Raw genomic sequence first — 19279 nt, forward strand, 5'->3', positions numbered from 1 at the left:
GGGAGCTCTGGTATTGAGGTAGCTCAAAGGCCCCTAGGATAGAACAGTGAACAGTCATGAGAGTCATGGTATACATACGGGTGCTGACTCAGTAAAAGACAGCCAGAACGTATAAACAGTGATTGGTAAATCATCTATGATAGGAGTAACGCACTGGATAATGAAGATAGCCTGAAGACAGCACTATAAACTGACCTACGGATGGTTAGTAGTAGGCCCAAATAATCAGAAGATATGGACAGGTCCCTGGAGAGGTCCCTGGGGAGGAAAGAGAGAAAAAAATACCTCCTTATCCGGGATAGATCGGACGTCCGAAAACTCTGTGGGACATCCGCGTCTCCTCCAACCGACAGGCTCTGGTGGGCGAGTGGGTGGGAGATGGAGGCAGGACCGACGATCAGATTACAACAGGCTTCTGTGTTAGGGGCTGGGGTCCTGCCGATTACAGTAGACGTATGAGGATACGGGATGGCAGTACACGCCGTACTCATAGTCTCTTTGTGGGAGTACAGTTGTGACTGTTCACACTGTATCCCTCCGTGGTACCTGAAAAGGAACGGCGCACACTGAGGTAGATATGGGTCTAATGAAAGACCCGTGTCCACCTCCTACTGACACTAATCTAAACTGAATATCCTACTTCCTGTCGGTGGGGTGTACACTGCGGAGGAGGAGCTAATTTTTTTATTTGCATAGTGTCAGCCTCCTAGTGGCAGCACCATACACCCCATGGTGTCCCCCAATGAGGCGATAGAGAAAGGGGTGAATACATATGCACTTTCCAATTTTTAGTTATATGATCCCAAAAATGTTATTTATGCCTAATTTTTCTCACCTCACTTCATCAACTTAGACTATTTAGCACTGATGCATCACACACAAATCGGATTTCAAAAATATTTACCCACCGGTTGTAATGTAACAAAGTAGGTAAACGGTCATGGGGAGTGGATACTTTCACAAGCTACTGTAACCGTAGATTTTGCCATTTGACATAACACATCTTATAAAACAAAACTTCAACTTAGACTTTGAAAAGGAAACAGTTCAGTCCGGAGTTTGTACATCACTAGCGCTTTCTTACAGTTTAGCATCTTTATGTAGCTTAAAATTTGTGATTGAGTTTCTTATTGCCAGTATAGTTTACAGACTGTGTTCTTTACAGATATCTAGCAAACACAATGGAGGAGGATTACGAAGAAGCCAAATATGAAATATTTCCGTGGGCCTTAGGAAAGAATTGGCGCAAGCACTTCACAGGCTTTCTGGCATCAAAAGATGATTTATGGTCTAGAATAAACTACAGGGCAGCTGTGAGCAAACGCTGTTGTGATGAGGCCAGTGACTACTCTACTAAACCTTCCATAAGGCTGTGATCACAGCACAAATGTGCACTACTATGTGTGACTGCACCAGCAGAATAGTGAGCGCAGCTCTAGAGTATAATACAGGATGTAACTCAGGATCAGTAATGTAATGTATGTACACAGTGACTGCACCAGCAGAATAGTGAGTGCAGCTCTGGAGTATAATACAGGATGTAACTCAGGATCAGTAATGTAATGTATGTACACAGTGACTGCACCAGCAGAATAGTGAGTGCAGCTCTGGAGTATAATACAGGATGTAACTCAGGATCAGTAATGTATGTACACAGTGACTGCACCAGCAGAATAGTGAGCGCAGCTCTGGAGTATAATACAGGAGGTAACTCAGGATCAGTAATGTAATGTATGTAGACAGTGACTGCACCAGCAGAATAGTGAGTGCAGCTCTGGAGTATAATACAGGATGTAACTCAGGATCAGTAATGTATGTACACAGTGACTGCACCAGCAGAATAGTGAGCGCAGCTCTGGAGTATAATACAGGAGGTAACTCAGGATCAGTAATGTAATGTATGTACACAGCGACTGCACCAGCAGAATAGTGAGTGCAGCTCTGGGGTATAATACAGGATGTAACTCAGGATCAGTAATGTAATGTATGTACACAGTGACTGCACCAGCAGAATAGTGAGTGCAGCTCTGGGGTATAATACAGGATGTAACTCAGGATCAGTAATGTAATGTATGTACACAGTGACTGCAGCAGCAGAATAGTGAGCGCAGCTCTGGGGTGTAATACAGGATATAACTCAGGATCAGTAATGTAATGTATGTACACAGAGACTGCACCAGCAGAATAGTGAGTGCTGCTCTGGAGTATAATATAGGATGTAACTCGGGATCAGTAATGTAATGTATGTACCCAGTGACTGCACCAGCAGAATAGTGAGTGCAGCTCTGGGGTATAATACAGGATGTAACTCAGGATCAGTAATGTAATGTGTGCACACAGTGACTGCACCAGCAGAATAGTGAGTGCAGCTCTGGGGTATAATACAGGATGTAACTCAGGATCAGTAATGTATGTACACAGTGACTGCACCAGCAGAATAGTGAGTGCAGCTCTGGGGTATAATACAGGATGTAACTCAGGATCAGTAATGTAATGTATGTACACAGTGACTGCACCAGCAGAATAGTGAGTGCAGATCTGGGGTATAATACAGGATGTAACTCAGGATCAGTAATGTAATGTATGTACACAGTGACTGCACCAGCAGAATAGTGAGTGCAGCTCTGGAGTATAATACAGGATGTAACTCAGGATCAGTAATGTAATGTACAGTATGTACACAGTGACTGCACCAGCAGAATAGTGAGTGCAGCTCTGGAGTATAATACAGGATTTAACTCAGGATCAGTAATGTAATGTACAGTATGTACACAGTGACTGCACCAGCAGAATAGTGAGTGCAGCTCTGGAGTATAATACAGGATTTAACTCAGGATCAGTAATGTAATGTACAGTATGTACACAGTGACTGCACCAGCAGAATAGTGAGCACTGCTCTGGGGTATAATACAGGATGTAACTCAGGATCAGTATTGTAATGTACTGTATGTACACAGTGACTCCACCAGCAGAATAGTGAGTGCAGCTCCGGAGTATAATACAGGATGTAACTCAGGATCAGTATTGTAATGTATGTACACAGTGACTGCACCAGCAGAATAGTGAGTGCAGCTCTGGAGTATAATACAGGATGTAACGCAGGATCAGTAATGTAATGTATGTACACAGTGACTGCACCAGCAGAATAGTGAGTGCAGCTCTGGAGTATAATACAGGATGTAACTCAGGATCAGTAATGTAATGTATGTACACAGTGACTGCACCAGCAGAATAGTGAGTGCAGCTCTGGGGTATAATACAGGATGTAACTCAGGATCAGTAATGTAATGTATGTACACAGTGACTGCACCAGCAGAATAGTGAGCGCAGCTCTGGGGTATAATATAGGATGTAACTCAGGATCAGTATTGTAATGTATGTACACAGTGACTGCACCAGCAGAATAGTGAGTGCAGCTCTGGAGTATAATACAGGATGTAACTCAGGATCAGTAATGTAATGTATGTACACAGTGACTGCACCAGCAGAATAGTGAGTGCAGCTCTGGAGTATAATACAGGATGTAACTCAGGATCAGTAATGTAATGTATGTACACAGTGACTGCACCAGCAGAATAGTGAGTGCAGCTCTGGGGTATAATACAGGATGTAACTCAGGATCAGTAATGTAATGTATGTACACAGTGACTGCACCAGCAGAATAGTGAGTGCAGCTCTGGGGTATAATACAGGATGTAACTCAGGATCAGTAATGTATGTACACTTAGGTGTAATTCATCCATCTACGCTGACATTCCATAGATTTTTTTTTTTTTTTTTTTAAAGTAGTAGTGGATCCAATTAAAGGAAATTAGCAAATCAGAAATATTATGTTCTGAAAGTAGGGAAATTACTTGAATTCTCCTTAAAGCAAAGGGTGAAATCTGTAACTAATCCACAGAAAAATCCATAGTGTAGTAGTAAATTGGGCTTCAGACTTTGCTCTGGAATTATTGCAGACCATTTGTTGACTTGCTCCTTATATGAAGGGCCATAATGCTGATGTATTTTATCATGTGTATTAAGACCCCAAATCCCGGCCTAATGGCCAGTGTAATAGTCTGCAAGTAACTACAGCATATATCCGTATATATAATTATACATCTTTATGATGCTGTAAATTCAGACCATTACACTGTATTTGGTCTAGTAAAAATGATTCAGATGTTACCATATGATTCACAGTTCCAAACTATGTTGTATTGTAGAATAAACAGTGCTTTATTTGCAGGTCATGGCGATCGCACCGACACACAACATTTGGCAGCGTGAGCGATCTGACCACCACAGCGGCGCGCTGAGAACTTACAGTGATGAATTCAGAATCCCCCGTGGCCCCTGTGCCACACCACAGGACTGTTCCCTCTGTGGTAAGAAAGGACAGTTTGTCGGTGTGGGATTATGTGACTCTTCATCGTCATCCTCTTCATCGTCTTTATCCGATACGACATTGTCAGTGGATGAGCGCAGAGCACAACACAATATTCTGGACTCTCCATCAGACAAAATGCTGATTGATCCTCCACAGTGTTATCATTACCACCAAGGTATGTTTCTGTAAAACCATGTACACATAGCCTAAAACTTTAACTTCTGTATTTTATGATAGTGAATAGAAATTAGCAAAAAAAGGTGCAGAACCCAGGACCAAGCTCTGGTCTTGTCCTCTTTGGCTGGTGGACATCACTTCTGTGGCCAGTGTCCTCTGCCCGGAAGCTTTGTGCTTTCTAGGACATGGGCAATGTCATAATGTCACAGGGCCTAGTAAGCAATAAAGGAGCTCAGGTACATCGTGGGGAATAAAAAACCACAGATGCCCAGGACATTGCATGGCTTAGGACCGACAGAGGAGCCTGTGATGTTGCACGGCCTATGAAGCGACAGATGCCCATGAGATGTCGGACTGGGGCTGTTGGCCTTAGAAGTGAAGCCCAGCTGCAATAGAAAACTGGAGCAGAGATTGGAACTGGGCACACAAATCTTTTCTCATCTTTATTGGTGAGACAAGAAAACATCCTTTGCAGTTCCATACTTGTTGGACACTAGTTTTCTAAATTAAATACGTTGGCCAACCCCATGGAGGTTTCACCAGACAGGTTATGATGGTCTCAAGTAACAAAAACTAGTAATAACTTATAAATAATCCTACCAATCCCGTGTAATCTCTTTCCTGGTTCCCCCGATGGGGTTTCATTACACAGCGGCCCAAGCATTGTTGCTTTGCTATGACGTGACCTTTGGTGCCAACCACTAGCAGCTGCGGTGACTGCAGACAGTGATTGGCAGCAGTGGTCACTTGTTACACCATATAATACCTTATGACAGGTAAACAAAGACTAACAGGGGACTAGGGAAGTGTATGCACATATAGAGCAGGAGATTCATTGCTTTATAGTCTAGGAAGCGGCTTACAAAAAAATGAACAAGATCGGACAAAAAGGTGTTATGGTTTCAGCATTTATAGCTCATTTATTGTTTAGTTCTCCAATATACAGGGTGGGCCATGGATACACCTAAATAAAATGGGAATGGTTGGTGATATCTATTTCCTGTTTGTGGCACATTAGCATATGAGAGGGGGAAAACTTTTCAAGATGGGTGGTGACCATGGCGGCCATTTTGAAGTCAGCCACTTTGGATCCAACTTTATTTGTTCCAATGGGAAGAGGGTCATGTGACAAATCAAACTTATTGAGAATTTCACAATAAAAACAATGGTGTGCTTGGTTTTAACGTAACTTCATTCTTTCATGAGTTATTTACAAGTTTCTCTTTGTTTACAGCCATTGACATGTCGCAGAGGTTAACACATGAGGAGAGGCAAATTTTTTTGGGTGGCCCATTTATATGGATACACGTAAATAACATGGGAATGGTGACAGTTTCCTTGTGTAGGGTGTCTTGCATTGAAATCTGCTTCAATGACCCGGGTACTGCGTTCACCAGACATCAACACAATTTCTATCCGCTCCTCACGTGTTAACCTCTGCGACACGTCAATGGCTGTAAACAAAGAGAAACTTGTAAATAACTCATGAAATAATAAAGTTACGTTAAAACCAAGCACACCATTGCTTTTCTTGTGAAATTCTCAATAGGTTTGATGTGTCACATGACCCTTTTCCCATTGGAGAAAATAAAGTTGGATCCCAAATGGCCGACTTCAAAATGGCCGCCATGGTCACCACCCATCTTGAAAAGTTTTCCCCCTCTCATATACTAATGTGCCACAAACAGGAAGTTGATATCACCAATTATTCCCATTTTATTTAGGTGTATCGATATACATGGCCCACCCTGTACATTACCAATTCCTGTGGATTTTCACAATCTCTGCTTGCTGTTGGGCTTTTTTTTACTACTCACTAAGTTACAAGAGATGATTTTTTTTTGGTTACAAGACACAGCCTCCTATATCTATATAATGACACACGTACCTGTGTGATCATCACATAACTAGGACACAGGTGTGAGACAGGCACCAGAAACACGTCTTCATTTTGGGCAGGTTTTAGAAGATACTGGTTCGCCTTGTGGAGTTCCATCATATTTTGGGAGTTTTAAAGGTAATGTGTTCTGAGAAAACATATAAATCAGTTTTGCTTGAGAAGAAACTACCCTGATAATCAATGTTTGACCCAGTAAAGCACCTTTGAACATGACTGGGGATATCGGCAAAACCAGATACCCCAGTCAAAGGCATTTCACTCATCCTCTGGTTTGGATGATCTCTTGCTACCCAAAGACAAAAACGTTCGTTATGGGTGGATATCAATGCCCCCACAAGATCAGTAACAGAAGCGGTCTTGTAATAAATCTCCAATTTGAGAAAACTTGGATCCCAGTTTATTCCTTCAGTGCGGTAGTATGTTAGTCTTGATCCATAGTGCTGCGGAGTAAATTATAACTAATTTGGCGTCCGCTTTAGGACTGGTGTACATATATGTCTGAAGTAAATGCCACTTTTGTGGCTTAAATCATAATGAATTAGTTGAGCCATGCTTGGCCACTGCGTCCTGCTGAGTTTTGCTCACGTTTCAAAAAGTTGCCAGAACTGGTGTAAAGTCATCAAAAGTCACAAAATAACAACTAAGAGTTTTGTGAAATTTTTTTACCCTCTCAAAACTGTTTTATCCCAGATTTATGGTGCAACCTGGTGACTTGACTTCATCTTTTGGATCTCTATAAGGTTCCACAACCGTTCATAATTTCTTTTACATCTACAACTTTTGAGATTTTCATATCTGAATCTAATTGTTTTAAAGTTGTAATCTGAGCATCTGTATCTGCTATGCAGTGAAAAATAAACCGATTTCTGATGTTTCATCTAAATGTACATGTGAAACAATAATAAAATACTGATTTCTCCTTCTGCCTCCTACAGAGAACCGAGCAAATGGCAAGACAAGACAAAACCTCCGATTCCAAGACAAATCCATGGAATGGTTCGCGAGCAACGAGGATTAATGTCAGTCCATCTGCACGAAGAAGCAGGTGCATCAAACATTCACAAGAGTTTTATTTCAGCAAGTCAAACATTGTAGAAAAAAAGAAAATGTTTTGCAGAATTTAAATCAATATGTGTAGTATTACATAAACATATAGATATTATCTGTTCGGTCGTTGGCATCAGGTGGTGCTCCCTGGTTCTGTCTGTTCTGCCGCTGCTTTAAATTTTCTCAGTTTCACAAGAAAAGCTAAAAAAAAGTAGCAAAATAAACATTTGATAAATCAGAATTGTACAACAAGCCAGCACTGGAAAACATTGTATTCTTATTGATAAAAAAAAAGTTGGAAAATAATTGCACAGTGATTTAAACATTTTTTAAATACAGTTTGTTAGTAAGAGCAGTAAACCTGAAGATAGGCCCCGTACCGGTCATGGTGGCGCTCCCATGAAGACCGGCCTGTGGCTGGTGCTCATAGGAGACTCTGATTTTTACTATATACTGTAGTATTGCTGTGTATAGTACAAGAGATCGGGCTATCACAGATTTAAGTCCCCTAAAAGAGTAGTAAAGTAAAAAAAAGAAAATATGATTTTAAAAATATATAAAAATTAAAAAATAAACGTGGCATCTCCATGTCAGGAAAAGTCAGTGTTGTTGAAATGTAAAATTAATTAACCTAATCGGTAAATGCTGTTAGAAGAAAAAAATGGAAACGCCAGCATAAAATTGACTGACAGGTTCCCAGTAAGTGCCAACATGACTTCAGACAGCTGTCCTACTTGTCAGCACAGAAGGGAACGTGCACCAGTGTCAGAGTCTGACGCACCATCCATCTGAGAGCAAAGGCCACCCAATCTGCCAGTTGTGGGGGAATGACAAACTTTCTTTGTTTATGGGGGTGACAACTGTCCACCAAAAGATATTGCCATCTCACCCTCAAAGACGTCTGATCCTTTTGCTCTCAGGGGAATGAATAGCAGTTGCTGACAGACGTCCGGCTATAGTTTTCTGTCCTCTGCCCTTTGTAAACAGGCGCAAACTCGTCCAAAGCAAAAACGCATAAGCATTGTGGCAAGTGAGGAGAACGTACTGGCCAAATAAACAAGTGTTCATCAGAAAGGGACCCCGAGAGCAGATTCATCCTGCCTGAACTACTGACACCAGCTGTGAGATTGCACCTGTGTGTTAAAAGCTGGCCAGGGACAATACTTCTCTGATGATGAGTCCATGAGGCAGGACCCCCAGCGGCTTCTCCCCGCCCAGCTTCTCTAGATGGACAGGTCTGTACCTATGCACACACATAGGGTTGGGCTAAGTCAGCCGGGGACCTGCTGCTTGCACTCGTCATCAGACATAGCATAAATCTGCTGTCAGGTTCCTTTTCAGAAGACCCAGGAAACATATGGATCTCTGTCGGTCTGTGGCCCTAAACCTCTATTTATGACACCAAAACATAAGAAAGCCCCCAGCAGCCCTCCAAAACATGAAGGCAATTACCAATAAAATGCTTCTGTGTTCCCCGTTCCTGTAGATTCCTGCAGCTTCACTGGGGGTTTACCCACAACTTATAGTATGTTATATTAGGTGCCAGTTCTGTAAACAAGAAATCATGTTTACCTGTATGTCCTATCTGCCAGGGCATCGGCCGGGCAATGTAAGGCACCTGTCCAAAAGGATGAGCTCCACTGACATAATCTCCATCTGAAAAAAAAAAAAAAAAAAAAAAAAGGAAATGTCAGTGATCTATATACAAACATCAAGAGATGTGCACACGGGGTCTTAATTCTGACAGTGGAGCCGCTGAGGTTTTCCAATATGATACCGTTTCAGGAGAAAACTGGAAATCTTTTTCCTGTTTTTCCTGAAGGAGCTTTGCTGCCAGTTTTGTGAGACTCCAATGCCGGCATCTTTTTCCTATAAAAAGCGAGCAGCATCCAAAATAAGCCACCTGAAGAATGGGCAGATTACTTCTTTTGCGGCGCTTTTTCAGGCAGATTAAGTCTGTTTACTTCTGTTGAATATTTAAAATTATTCTGATGTACAACACCATTTCACCCATGTAAATATCTGGCCCCTCACCCCCCATATTTAACATTGATCCCCAGTGTATAACATCTGGACCCTCACACCCAGTGTTTACCCTTCATCCCCCCACCATGCCGGTGCTTTTACTCACTGATACCAGCGCAGTCCTGTAATAGAAGCCACTGGGGTGACAAGTCTGTCCTTGCCATTTCTTCCTCCTGAATCTTCCCCCATCACCTGTGAGTGATATTGAGAAGTGGAAGGAACTGCAGCAACTCAGCCAAAAAGTGGAGACCCCGTAATGTTACAGAGCGGGGGGGGGGGGGGGGGGCTGAGTGCTGAAGAGTAGAGGACAGAAAAGTCTCCACCACTCTGCTGACCCTATAACTATAGAGTCCAGACCTCCTTGGGTATCAGCACAGACACTGCGCCCCCACAGGGAACTTCATGGCTGAGCAGCTGCATGCAGCCGTACATCACCAAGCACAATGCCGAACAAATCGCACTTCTCTATCGGCGTCTGACGGAGGAGTCTGGGTTTGGTGATTCCATGATGATGTTACCCCCTGACTGTATTGTGCCCCCTCTGTACAGATGGTGGAGGAGGATAATGCTATGAGTTATCAGGGGGCGGCCTCGGACCTTCAAATCCAGTAATGGGAAATCTTAAACTTCAGCACAAGATATTGTGGAAAATTGTAGCTTCAGCTTTGTGGGAACAGTTTGGGGAAGACCCTTATCTGCCCCCCATGATTGTGCCCAGTGCACAAGGTCCATACAGACATGGAGGAGAGAACATGAGCGGCTGCACAGAGCCCCATACAGACATGGAGGAGAGAACATGAGCGGCCGCACAGAGCCCCATACAGACATGGAGGGGAGAGAACATGAGCGGCCGCACACAGCCCGGACCTCAACCCTCCAACACCTTTAGGCTAAGTGCACACGTTGCAGAATTGCCGCGGAAATTTCCGCCGCAATTCTGCAACTCCTGCTGCGGGTATATCGCATGTGGAATTGGCATGCATATTCCCGCAGAAAACTAGCGTTTTGCAAGCATAATTAGCTTGCAGAATGCTAGCGTTTTCCAAGCGATCTGTAGCATCGCTTGGAAAACTGATTGACAGGTTGGTCACACTTGTCAAACATAGTGTTTGACAAGTGTGACCAACTTTTTACTATTGATGCAGCCTATACCGCATCAATAGTAAAAGACAGAATGCTAAAAATAATAATAAAAAAAAAAAAATGGTTATACTCACCTTCCGCAAACAGCCGATCTCCTCAGCGGCTTCCGTTCCTATAGATGGTGTGTGTGCAGGACCTTCGATGACGTCGCGGTCACGTGATCGCGACGTCATCGCGGTCCTTCACACACACCATCTCTAGGAACGGAAGCGGCCGCGTGCAGCGCTGAGAGGCGGGAGGACTCCGGGGGCCATCGAAGGTGAGTATATCATGATTTTTTATTTTAATTATTATTTTTTTTTTAACAATTATATGGTGCCCAGTCCGTGAAGGAGAGTCTCCTCTCCTCCACCCTGGGTACCAACCGCACATGATCTGCTTACTTCCCGCATGGTGGGCATAGCCCCCTGCGGGAAGGAAGCAGATCAATACATTCCTAGGTGTGCGGAATCCCCGCGATTCCGCAAATTTAATGAACATGCTGCATTTTTTTCCGGAATGCGATTCCGCTCAGGAAAAAAATGCCGCATTTGCACAAAAAATGCGGATTGCATTCTATTAAATAGGATGCTTAATGTGAGCGTTTTTTTCGCGGTTTTATAGCGTTTTTATAGCGAAAAAAAACGCGAAAAATCTGCTACGTGTGCACATAGCCTTAGCCTTTCTACAAGATTTTGGAGGTGTCTGTGGGACTTTTAGCTCCAAAATCTTGTAGAAATCCTTCCCAGAAGAGCGGTAGCTGTTTTATCTGCAGAGGGTCAACTCTATTCCAAAGACATACTGATAGGGAATTTAGATTGTGAGCCCCAATGGGGACAGCGACGATAATGTGTGCAACCTGTAAAGCGCTGCAGAATATGTTAGCGCTATATAAAAAAATAAATAAATAAATAAAATTAATGTCTGTGGATGTAAAATGGGGGGTCAGAAAAGCTTCTGGAAGGGCACATACTTTTCTCTATACATTATATATGCACATGAACATAAAGTAAGTGTCCAGTGTTACAAACCATACTCTAGTAAATCCCTAGGCAACCAGTTTAAAAGATATTTTTGGAGACTGTTGATCCTTGCTATTATCAGCATTTTACAGAGTTTCCCCGGCAAAAAAATTCAGTCTGGCAGCCCTGTAAGGGGCACGTGTGCGCTCTGCGTATCTTGTACTATATCTTTAGTAGTTGTCACGTGTCCCATATCTGATTGTTTCAGACATTCAGCTATAAACATGAACTGGTCTGCACGTATCAGAGGTGTCAGCATTGTCCTGATAGTGAAAGTTTCAAATGTAGGAAAATATATACATTTATACTAGATACCGCGCCACATAATACAATAAAATAACATTACAAATCACAGCTCCGTGTCTGTGTCGCCTGATTGATACGATGCAGATTGGTCGTTTAACATCAATTTTTAAATCATAGCATCCTAGAATGATGGGGGGAAAAAATCCAACCAGGCAGGACAAATTATATACAGACATCCGCCACAAATCGTCCGGCAATTACTAGTGTACGGCCATTTTTAATGTAAATCGTCTTACCGTCTGTCTGACTGTCGTCTTCATCTCCTTTTTCTGGAGTTTGGGTTTCAGAAGTCCAGTTCCACTGGGGATCTACTCTCTTGGAGACGCTGCCATCTTTACGTAGGGAGGGGGCTACCAGCCAGTCGGTAATGCTGACCTCCATAACATTGTCACACAATAGGGGAAGTTCACAAGATCGAATGCCCTCAAGCAGATCAATCACCTGCGTGATGCTGCAGAAGGTAAAGAATAAAGAAGGGGCTTGTGTTATCTACAGTCGGCAGAAGACAAGTAGCGATACATCACGCCGAGTGGCTCGAAGGTGACAGACCACGGTACAAACCCGCTACACATGGTCTAGGATCGTGAATGATCTACAAACATTGTAATCACATGTTATTTATCCTATAGAAAAATAACCCTTAAAACACAATGGCAGAATTGCTGTTGTTTTGGTCTTGCCACACCTCAAAAAAAATATACAGTATTTGACTAAACAATGGTCAAAAAGTCATCTATAACAAAACTCCAATACTAATTATTTAGTACTCATCTTTATCACAGCTCTGTTGACAGAAAAAATGCAAATGTTTTAGGTTTGGAAATGCAGAAATGCAAATAATAAAAACAATTACATAAAATTTACATTGTAATAATCAGATCAACCAAGGGAATAAAATAACATCATAAAAACACAACACAAAGGAAAAAAAAGTGATGGCAGAATTACTGGGAGGTTTTTTCATCGCCCCATCAAAAATGTAATAAAACTTTTTCATCATATGCCCAGAACATAACCAACAACAAATACAGCTCTGGCAAAAATTAAGAGACCACCACATCAAATCCCCGTCATGGGCAGCCCAATCTGCAGACCTGAACCCCATTGGAAACCTCTGGAATGTAATGAAGAGGAAGATGGATAGTCACAAGCCATCAGAGAATCATACCTCCCAACCTTTGAAGAAGGGAAAGAGGGACAAAGTTTGCGGCGCGCAATGCGCGCTGCGGCAAATTTTAGGCCACGCCTCTAACCACACCCATTCATAATTAGTCACACCCATATCCACATCCCAACCACACCCATTTAGCACTGCCAATCATACTGTTTCATATACAATAATTATAAACAAAAAAATATGGCCACACAGTGCTCCATACTGTATAATGGCCACACATGATGCATACTGTATAATGACCGCACATGATGCTGCATACTGTATACTGGCCGCACATGATGCTCCATACTGTATACTGGCCGCACATGATGCTCCATACTGTATACTGGCCGCACATGATGCTCCATACTGTATACTGGCCGCACATGATGCTCCATACTGTATACTGGCCGCACATGATGCTCCATACTGTATACTGGCCGCACATGATGCTCCATACTGTATACTGGCCGCACATGATGCTCCATACTGTATACTGGCCGCACATGATGCTCCATACTGTATACTGGCCGCACATGATGCTCCATACTGTATACTGGCCGCACATGATGCTCCATACTGTATACTGGCCGCACATGATGCGCCATACTGTATACTGGCCGCACATGATGCTCCATACTGTATACTGGCCGCACATGATGCTCCATACTGTATACTGGCTGCACATGATGCTCCATACTGTATACTGGCTGCACATGATGCTCCATACTGTATACTGGCTGCACATGATGCTCCATTCTGTATACTGGCTGCACATGATGCTCCATACTGTATAATGGCCACAGTTCTCCATACTGTATAATGACATACAGGCACGCAGCTCACACACACAGCTCACAGACGCACGCAGCTCACACACATGCAGCTCACACACACGCAGCATCACACACACACACACACACGCAGCATCACACACACACACACACACACGCAGCATCACACACACACACACGCAGTATCACACACGCAGCTCACAAACATGCAGCTTTGACACAAATGCATCACACACGTAGCCATCACACACACACGCAGCCATCACACACACACACGCAGCCATCACACACACACACACGCAGCCATCACACACACACGCAGCCATCACACACACACGCAGCCATCACACACACACACCCAGCCATCACACACACACACACGCAGCCATCACACACACACGCAGCCATCACGCACACACGCAGCCATCACACACACACACGCAGCCATCACACACACACACGCAGCCATCACGCACACACGCAGCCATCACACACACACGCAGCCATCACACACACACACCCAGCCATCACACACACACACACACACGCAGCCATCACACACACACAGCCATTACATACACACCAGATACCTCATACAAACATGACACACATGAAGCATCTCACACACACACATGCAGCATAACACACATCACACACACAATCTCCTCTGTGGTGCAGGTGCGGCTGATGTCCATGTGCAGCTCTTCAGTTTCTCCTGCTAACAGGCTGCTCTGCATTGTCCCGGCACCTCCCCCGTCTCTCCTTCTCTCCCGGGATACCAGATAAGAGCAGGAGAAGCCGGAGCTCCGTGCACACACAGGAGGTAGTGAGTCACTGACCTTTCATTTTGATTGCTGCTGGCTCTCTCCCTCAGCGTGGCAGCGCCGCACAGGGGGGCGGGGTCGGTCGGGAGGAGACCCAGCTTTTATTAAAAAAAAAAAAAAAAAGAGCCACAAACCTAAGTTACTCAGGTGCCGCCCCCTGCATTGTCCCCGCCCTAGGCACGTAGTGCGGGACAACCAATGTCCCGCCCGGGATCCCGGGGCTGACTGTCAAAATCAGGACAGTCCCGCGGGATCCGGGACGGTTGGGAGGTATGGAGAACTGCTGACATTATTGTACCAGGAGTGGCATAAGGTCACCCAGGAGCAGTGTGAAAGACTGGTGGAAAGCTGCCAAGATGCATGAAAGCTGGGATTAACAATCATGATTATTCCACAAAATATTGATTTCTGAACTGTTCCTGAGTTAAAACATTAGTATTGTTGTTTCTAAATGATTATGAACTTGTTTTCTTTGCATTATTTGAGGTCTAAAAGCACTGGGGTTTTTTCTAATTTGGACCATTTCTCATTTTCAGCAAAAAAACAAAACAAAACAAAATTTATGGCTTGGAAATTCAGAGACATATTGTCAGAAGTTTATAGAATAAAAGAACAATTTACATTTTACTCAAAAATATACCTATAAAGAGAAAAATCAGACAAACTGAACATTTTGCAGTGGTCTCTTAATTTTTGCCAGAGATGTATAACTCGTCACAAGACCTAATATGGCCACAGGGACAGAAAAATAAAGTTATGGCTCTTGTAATGCAGCATTGACGGCGGTGCACCAGGGGAGGGGACTGTGCGTCAGGCGGGGTAGACTGTGCACTGGGGGTTGAAAAGGAAGACAACTGTGCAACTCTGCGCTGGGGTTTGTCCACAGGGAAGGGAGGAGACTGTGCGCCGTAGGGTCTGTGGATATGGGGTGGAAGACAGTATTATGTATGGCACATACCGATATACCCCTCAGCAGAACAACAAGTGCATCATGTGTTTCAGTACAGTTCCCGGCATTGGTTGCAGCAGCAGTCGACTTACTTGGTGATGTAGACGGCACATACGCCCCCCTGCTTCAGATTCCCGATTATTGCTGGCAATGCAACTTGTGGGTTCAGCATATCCAAGGCCACCTGGAAATCAGAGACACGATGAGTGAACGTGACGGGGGATGGCCGCTACTGTAGACCTGTCCACCTGTTACTCACTGCATCGAATCCCACCGACCGGAGGTCACACATAGCGTCCCGGATGTCCTTGTTGATAAAATTCACATTATCCGGCCAACTTCGTCCGCTCCGAATTTCCCACGCCGTCTTCCACTTTGAGAAGTTTCTCTTGGATACTTGGTGATGGTCAGAACGTAATTCAATGCTATGGACACAACCCGATGGCCCCACTGGAATGGAGGGAAGAAATGTGACAACCTGTACAATGGAAGTCAAAATTTTCTGCAAAATTGCATGAGATTTTTTTCTTCTCCATCACAGCGATTTATGCTGCGTTCTCCTTCACATCACACTAAACAAATGACAAACTCACCAGCACGCGACAGGAAGAGACTCAGAGCGCCAGAGCCGGACCCAGCTTCTAGGATCACATCTCCGGGACTGACGTCCATCATCATCAGTATGGAGGCAACGTCCTGTAAGGGACAGGACAGTCAGTGTTCAAGAAAAAAGAAAAGTATATTTCTGTAAATCACAGACCATTCATTGGGGTCCAGAACATGAGACATGGAGGCTTGATAGGATCTGTTCACACTGGTGTCACGTTTCTGACCTCCACATCACTGGAGGCGCTGCGGCCCCGGCTTCTACATACACCACTCAAAAAACGTTAGGGATATTGGTCTTTTGGGTGAAGTTTCAGGACGATCCTAAAATGCCCTGTGACCTTTTCCGGTGACCTCAATGTGACGTCTGTAGACTTTCGGATGCCCACGTCCCACTGTTCAGTGTCTCAGGACTTTTCGCACAGGGTATGTGTCCACGTTCAGGATTGCATCAGGATTTGGTCACAATTTTACGCAAGTAAAATCCTGACCAAATCTGCACCTGAGGTCACTGGCAGGTCACCTGCGTTGTTTCAGCATTGTAAGGACATGCTGCGTTCTGAAAAGACGCACCGCATGTCCGTTTCCGCGGGTGTGCCGCATGCGTCTTTTAATGCATAGTGGAGATGGGATTTCATGAAATCCCCTCCACTAAGCTGTAACATCTGGACGCTGCGTGTTGGACGCTGCGGCTCTACCCAGCGTCAAACACGCAGTTTCCTGAACGTGGAAACATACCCTAACAAGGAGCTTAATTCACAGCAGGTGTTTGATCCATGAATCGGCCAACAAATGTTGGGGTTCAATTAGAATTGGTATTTAACTGTCCTCCTCATCATGAGGCCAAGACTACCCCTAACAAGTGAGGACCAGGACCTCGCCATGGTGAGGCTTCAGGGAGGATGTGACGGAGGAGGCCACTGAGCTCAGAGTCACAGAGACATCAGCAGGTGACAGAGACTGAAGAGTCACAGAACGGCAGAGAAGTGGACGTCCTCTGCCACATCCCACACTGAGGACCCTTCATTGTGCACAATGCCCTTCAGGACCGGATTATGAATGCCCCCCAACTCCAGGCACATCTATGGAGGTGAGAGACGCCCAAGTGTCACGTCAGACCATTCAAAACCATTTACATCAGTGTGGTCTGTGTACTGGACGCCCTGCAAGGTACTGGACCTCACCACCATGGGCCTGGGGGCATCTACGCTGGATGAGGGACCAGTGGCCTCAGCGCTGTTCACTGATGAAAGACGATCCACGCTGAGCAGAAATGATGGCCACCAACGATGTTGGAGACGTCAAGGAGAACGTTGTGCATCAGCCCCTTGTCACCAGACGAGCCTGTGGTCGTGTTAGTGTGGGCAGTGGGTGTAGTCAGTACAGAACTGCCTGCACTTTGTGACGAGCCCCTACTACTGGAATAACCTCATTACTCCAGTCATTGTGCCTCTGCACGGACAACACCGGACTCATGCAGCTGCAAAGTTACAGTTAGCACGGTTAGAAAAAAAAAGGATGACCCGAGGGATGGGAGAGGATACCGATAAAGGAAAGGGATAATGCAAGAACCATGTGCTCTAAGGGCAAATCTCTCCACCTAAGAGCCCAAGTGTCGATCAGCTGGCTGTACCATGTATCCGCTCTGTTATACCGAGCCCTGCACCCGCTCCGTCTTGCTCGACCCAACTGGTGCATTAATCATAAAGGGACAAGAGGAAAATCACCAAGCATAGCACAAGTGGCCGCGCCACATCACAGGGGGACACGGACCTTTGGATAGGAGATGGTGGGCCCCCTCTTCATGTACAAGACATATTCATCCAGCGAGGGTCTTCTCAGGAAGAACTGGTGCCCGGTGGAAGTCCTGACTTTCTCCCCGGACAGTTTGCCCAGTAAGTCCGTGTAGTTGATGGCCCCCCAGTTACTGTCCAGCTTTCCGGAGTCTTTCAGCACAAACATCTTCCTGAACATGGAGTAGTGCCTTCTCTTGTACTCTGCTAGGAGCAGATCTCCAGACTGGAAGGGGACACCCTGGAAAGGGGCAAAGTCTTGAGCTGATGAATTTGGGGGGCAGCATAGTTTCTCTTGGTGGGATGTTGAAGGTTCTTGGGTAGGAAGCTGCTCAGAAATACCATGAGGTCCACTGTCTTGGGGGGATGATGGGGGTCTGAGCTGCTCAGAGCTGTCTTGGGAGGATGATGGGGGTCTGAGCTGCTCTGGGTGGTTTTGGGAGGATGGGGGTCTGAGCTGCTCTGGGTGGTCTTGGGCGGATGATGGGGGTCCTGTTGTGCTCAGCTGCTCTGGACTTTGCAGATCTCTGATCTCCTGGGAGATAAATTCTGGAGGGATGATGCTACTCAGTCTATCCAGGGGAGACAGGGACCTCCTCCTCCACGTCCTTATACCTAGGGGACTGGTAGGTTGGGGGGATTCGGGCTGCCCCTCAGCATCATGACCTCCCTGTGAAGCTGAGCACAAAATGATACAATGTTGCAGCTGCCCCCTGAATTTCCGCGTCTGCAGATTCCTCGCACGGCCAGCAGAGGGCGCCCGACACCAGAGTGCAGCAGAGCACAGCCTTCTCCCCGCACACAGCGCTGACATCCCGGGGGCAGCGGCGGAGAATCTCCCCAGATCAGCGCGTCATCATCCGGGGACAAGAAGGAAGGAAGCGGCGGCGCAGAGCGCACACGTGGGGAAAAGGCCAGTGCTTCCGGCCGTGCGAGGCGCTGCACGTGCTGCGGGGACAGGGGGAGGCAGGGAGAGGAGGTTGTGGAACAAAATGGAAGATCTGGAAGGAGAGGAGGCTGCTGCGAGGAGAGGAAGCTGCAGCAGCTGCAGGGAGAGGAGGCTGTGGAAGGAAATGGAAGATCTGGAGGGAGAGGAGGCTGAGCAGCTGCTGGGAGAGGAGGCTGTGGAAGGAAATGGAAGATCTGGAGGGAGAGGAGGCTGAGCAGCTGCTGGGAGAGGAGGCTG

The 19279-nt window shown here is 45.4% G+C and overlaps 2 protein-coding genes across 6 annotated transcripts in view; one reads left to right on the forward strand and one right to left on the reverse strand.

Moving 5' to 3' along the window:
• SPDYA (speedy/RINGO cell cycle regulator family member A) overlaps nucleotides 1–7521 on the forward strand; it is a 72153-nt gene extending 64632 nt beyond the window's left edge. For 4 of the 5 annotated variants that reach the window (XM_077282098.1, XM_077282097.1, XM_077282100.1 and 1 more), the window contains 3 exons: nucleotides 1166–1337; nucleotides 4232–4547; nucleotides 7385–7521. In XM_077282098.1, coding sequence (XP_077138213.1) covers nucleotides 1166–1337; nucleotides 4232–4547; nucleotides 7385–7467 — 571 coding nt within the window. In that variant the 3' untranslated portion in view covers nucleotides 7468–7521. The remainder of the gene's footprint in view (nucleotides 1–1165; nucleotides 1338–4231; nucleotides 4548–7384) is intronic. The other variant, XM_077282101.1, reaches the window with a different exon arrangement.
• On the reverse strand, nucleotides 7502–19056 carry TRMT61B (tRNA methyltransferase 61B). Its single transcript, XM_077282096.1, has 7 exons — nucleotides 18074–19056; nucleotides 16288–16390; nucleotides 15954–16144; nucleotides 15787–15878; nucleotides 12208–12422; nucleotides 9069–9152; nucleotides 7502–7697 (listed from the first exon to the last, which is right to left on the reverse strand). The coding sequence occupies exons 1-7, from the start codon at nucleotides 18905–18907 to the stop codon at nucleotides 7630–7632; spliced, it is 1587 nt and encodes a 528-aa protein (XP_077138211.1). The 5' UTR covers nucleotides 18908–19056; the 3' UTR covers nucleotides 7502–7629.
• Nucleotides 19057–19279: the final 223 nt, after the last annotated feature.

Source organism: Ranitomeya variabilis, chromosome 2, assembly GCF_051348905.1.
Source record: "Ranitomeya variabilis isolate aRanVar5 chromosome 2, aRanVar5.hap1, whole genome shotgun sequence".
Taxonomy (NCBI): Eukaryota; Metazoa; Chordata; class Amphibia; order Anura; family Dendrobatidae; genus Ranitomeya; species Ranitomeya variabilis.

Coding starts and splice junctions, on each gene's coding strand:
- TRMT61B (XM_077282096.1), bottom strand. CDS start 18,907: ATGTCAGCGCTGTGTGCGGGGAGAAGGCTGTGCTCTGCTGCACTCTGG. Junction 16,391..18,073: donor CCACCATCTCCTATCCAAAG/GTCCGTGTCCCC, acceptor TGTCCCTTACAG/GACGTTGCCTCCATACTGAT. Junction 12,423..15,786: donor TGTGCCGTCTACATCACCAA/GTAAGTCGACTG, acceptor TACCTTCTGCAG/CATCACGCAGGTGATTGATC.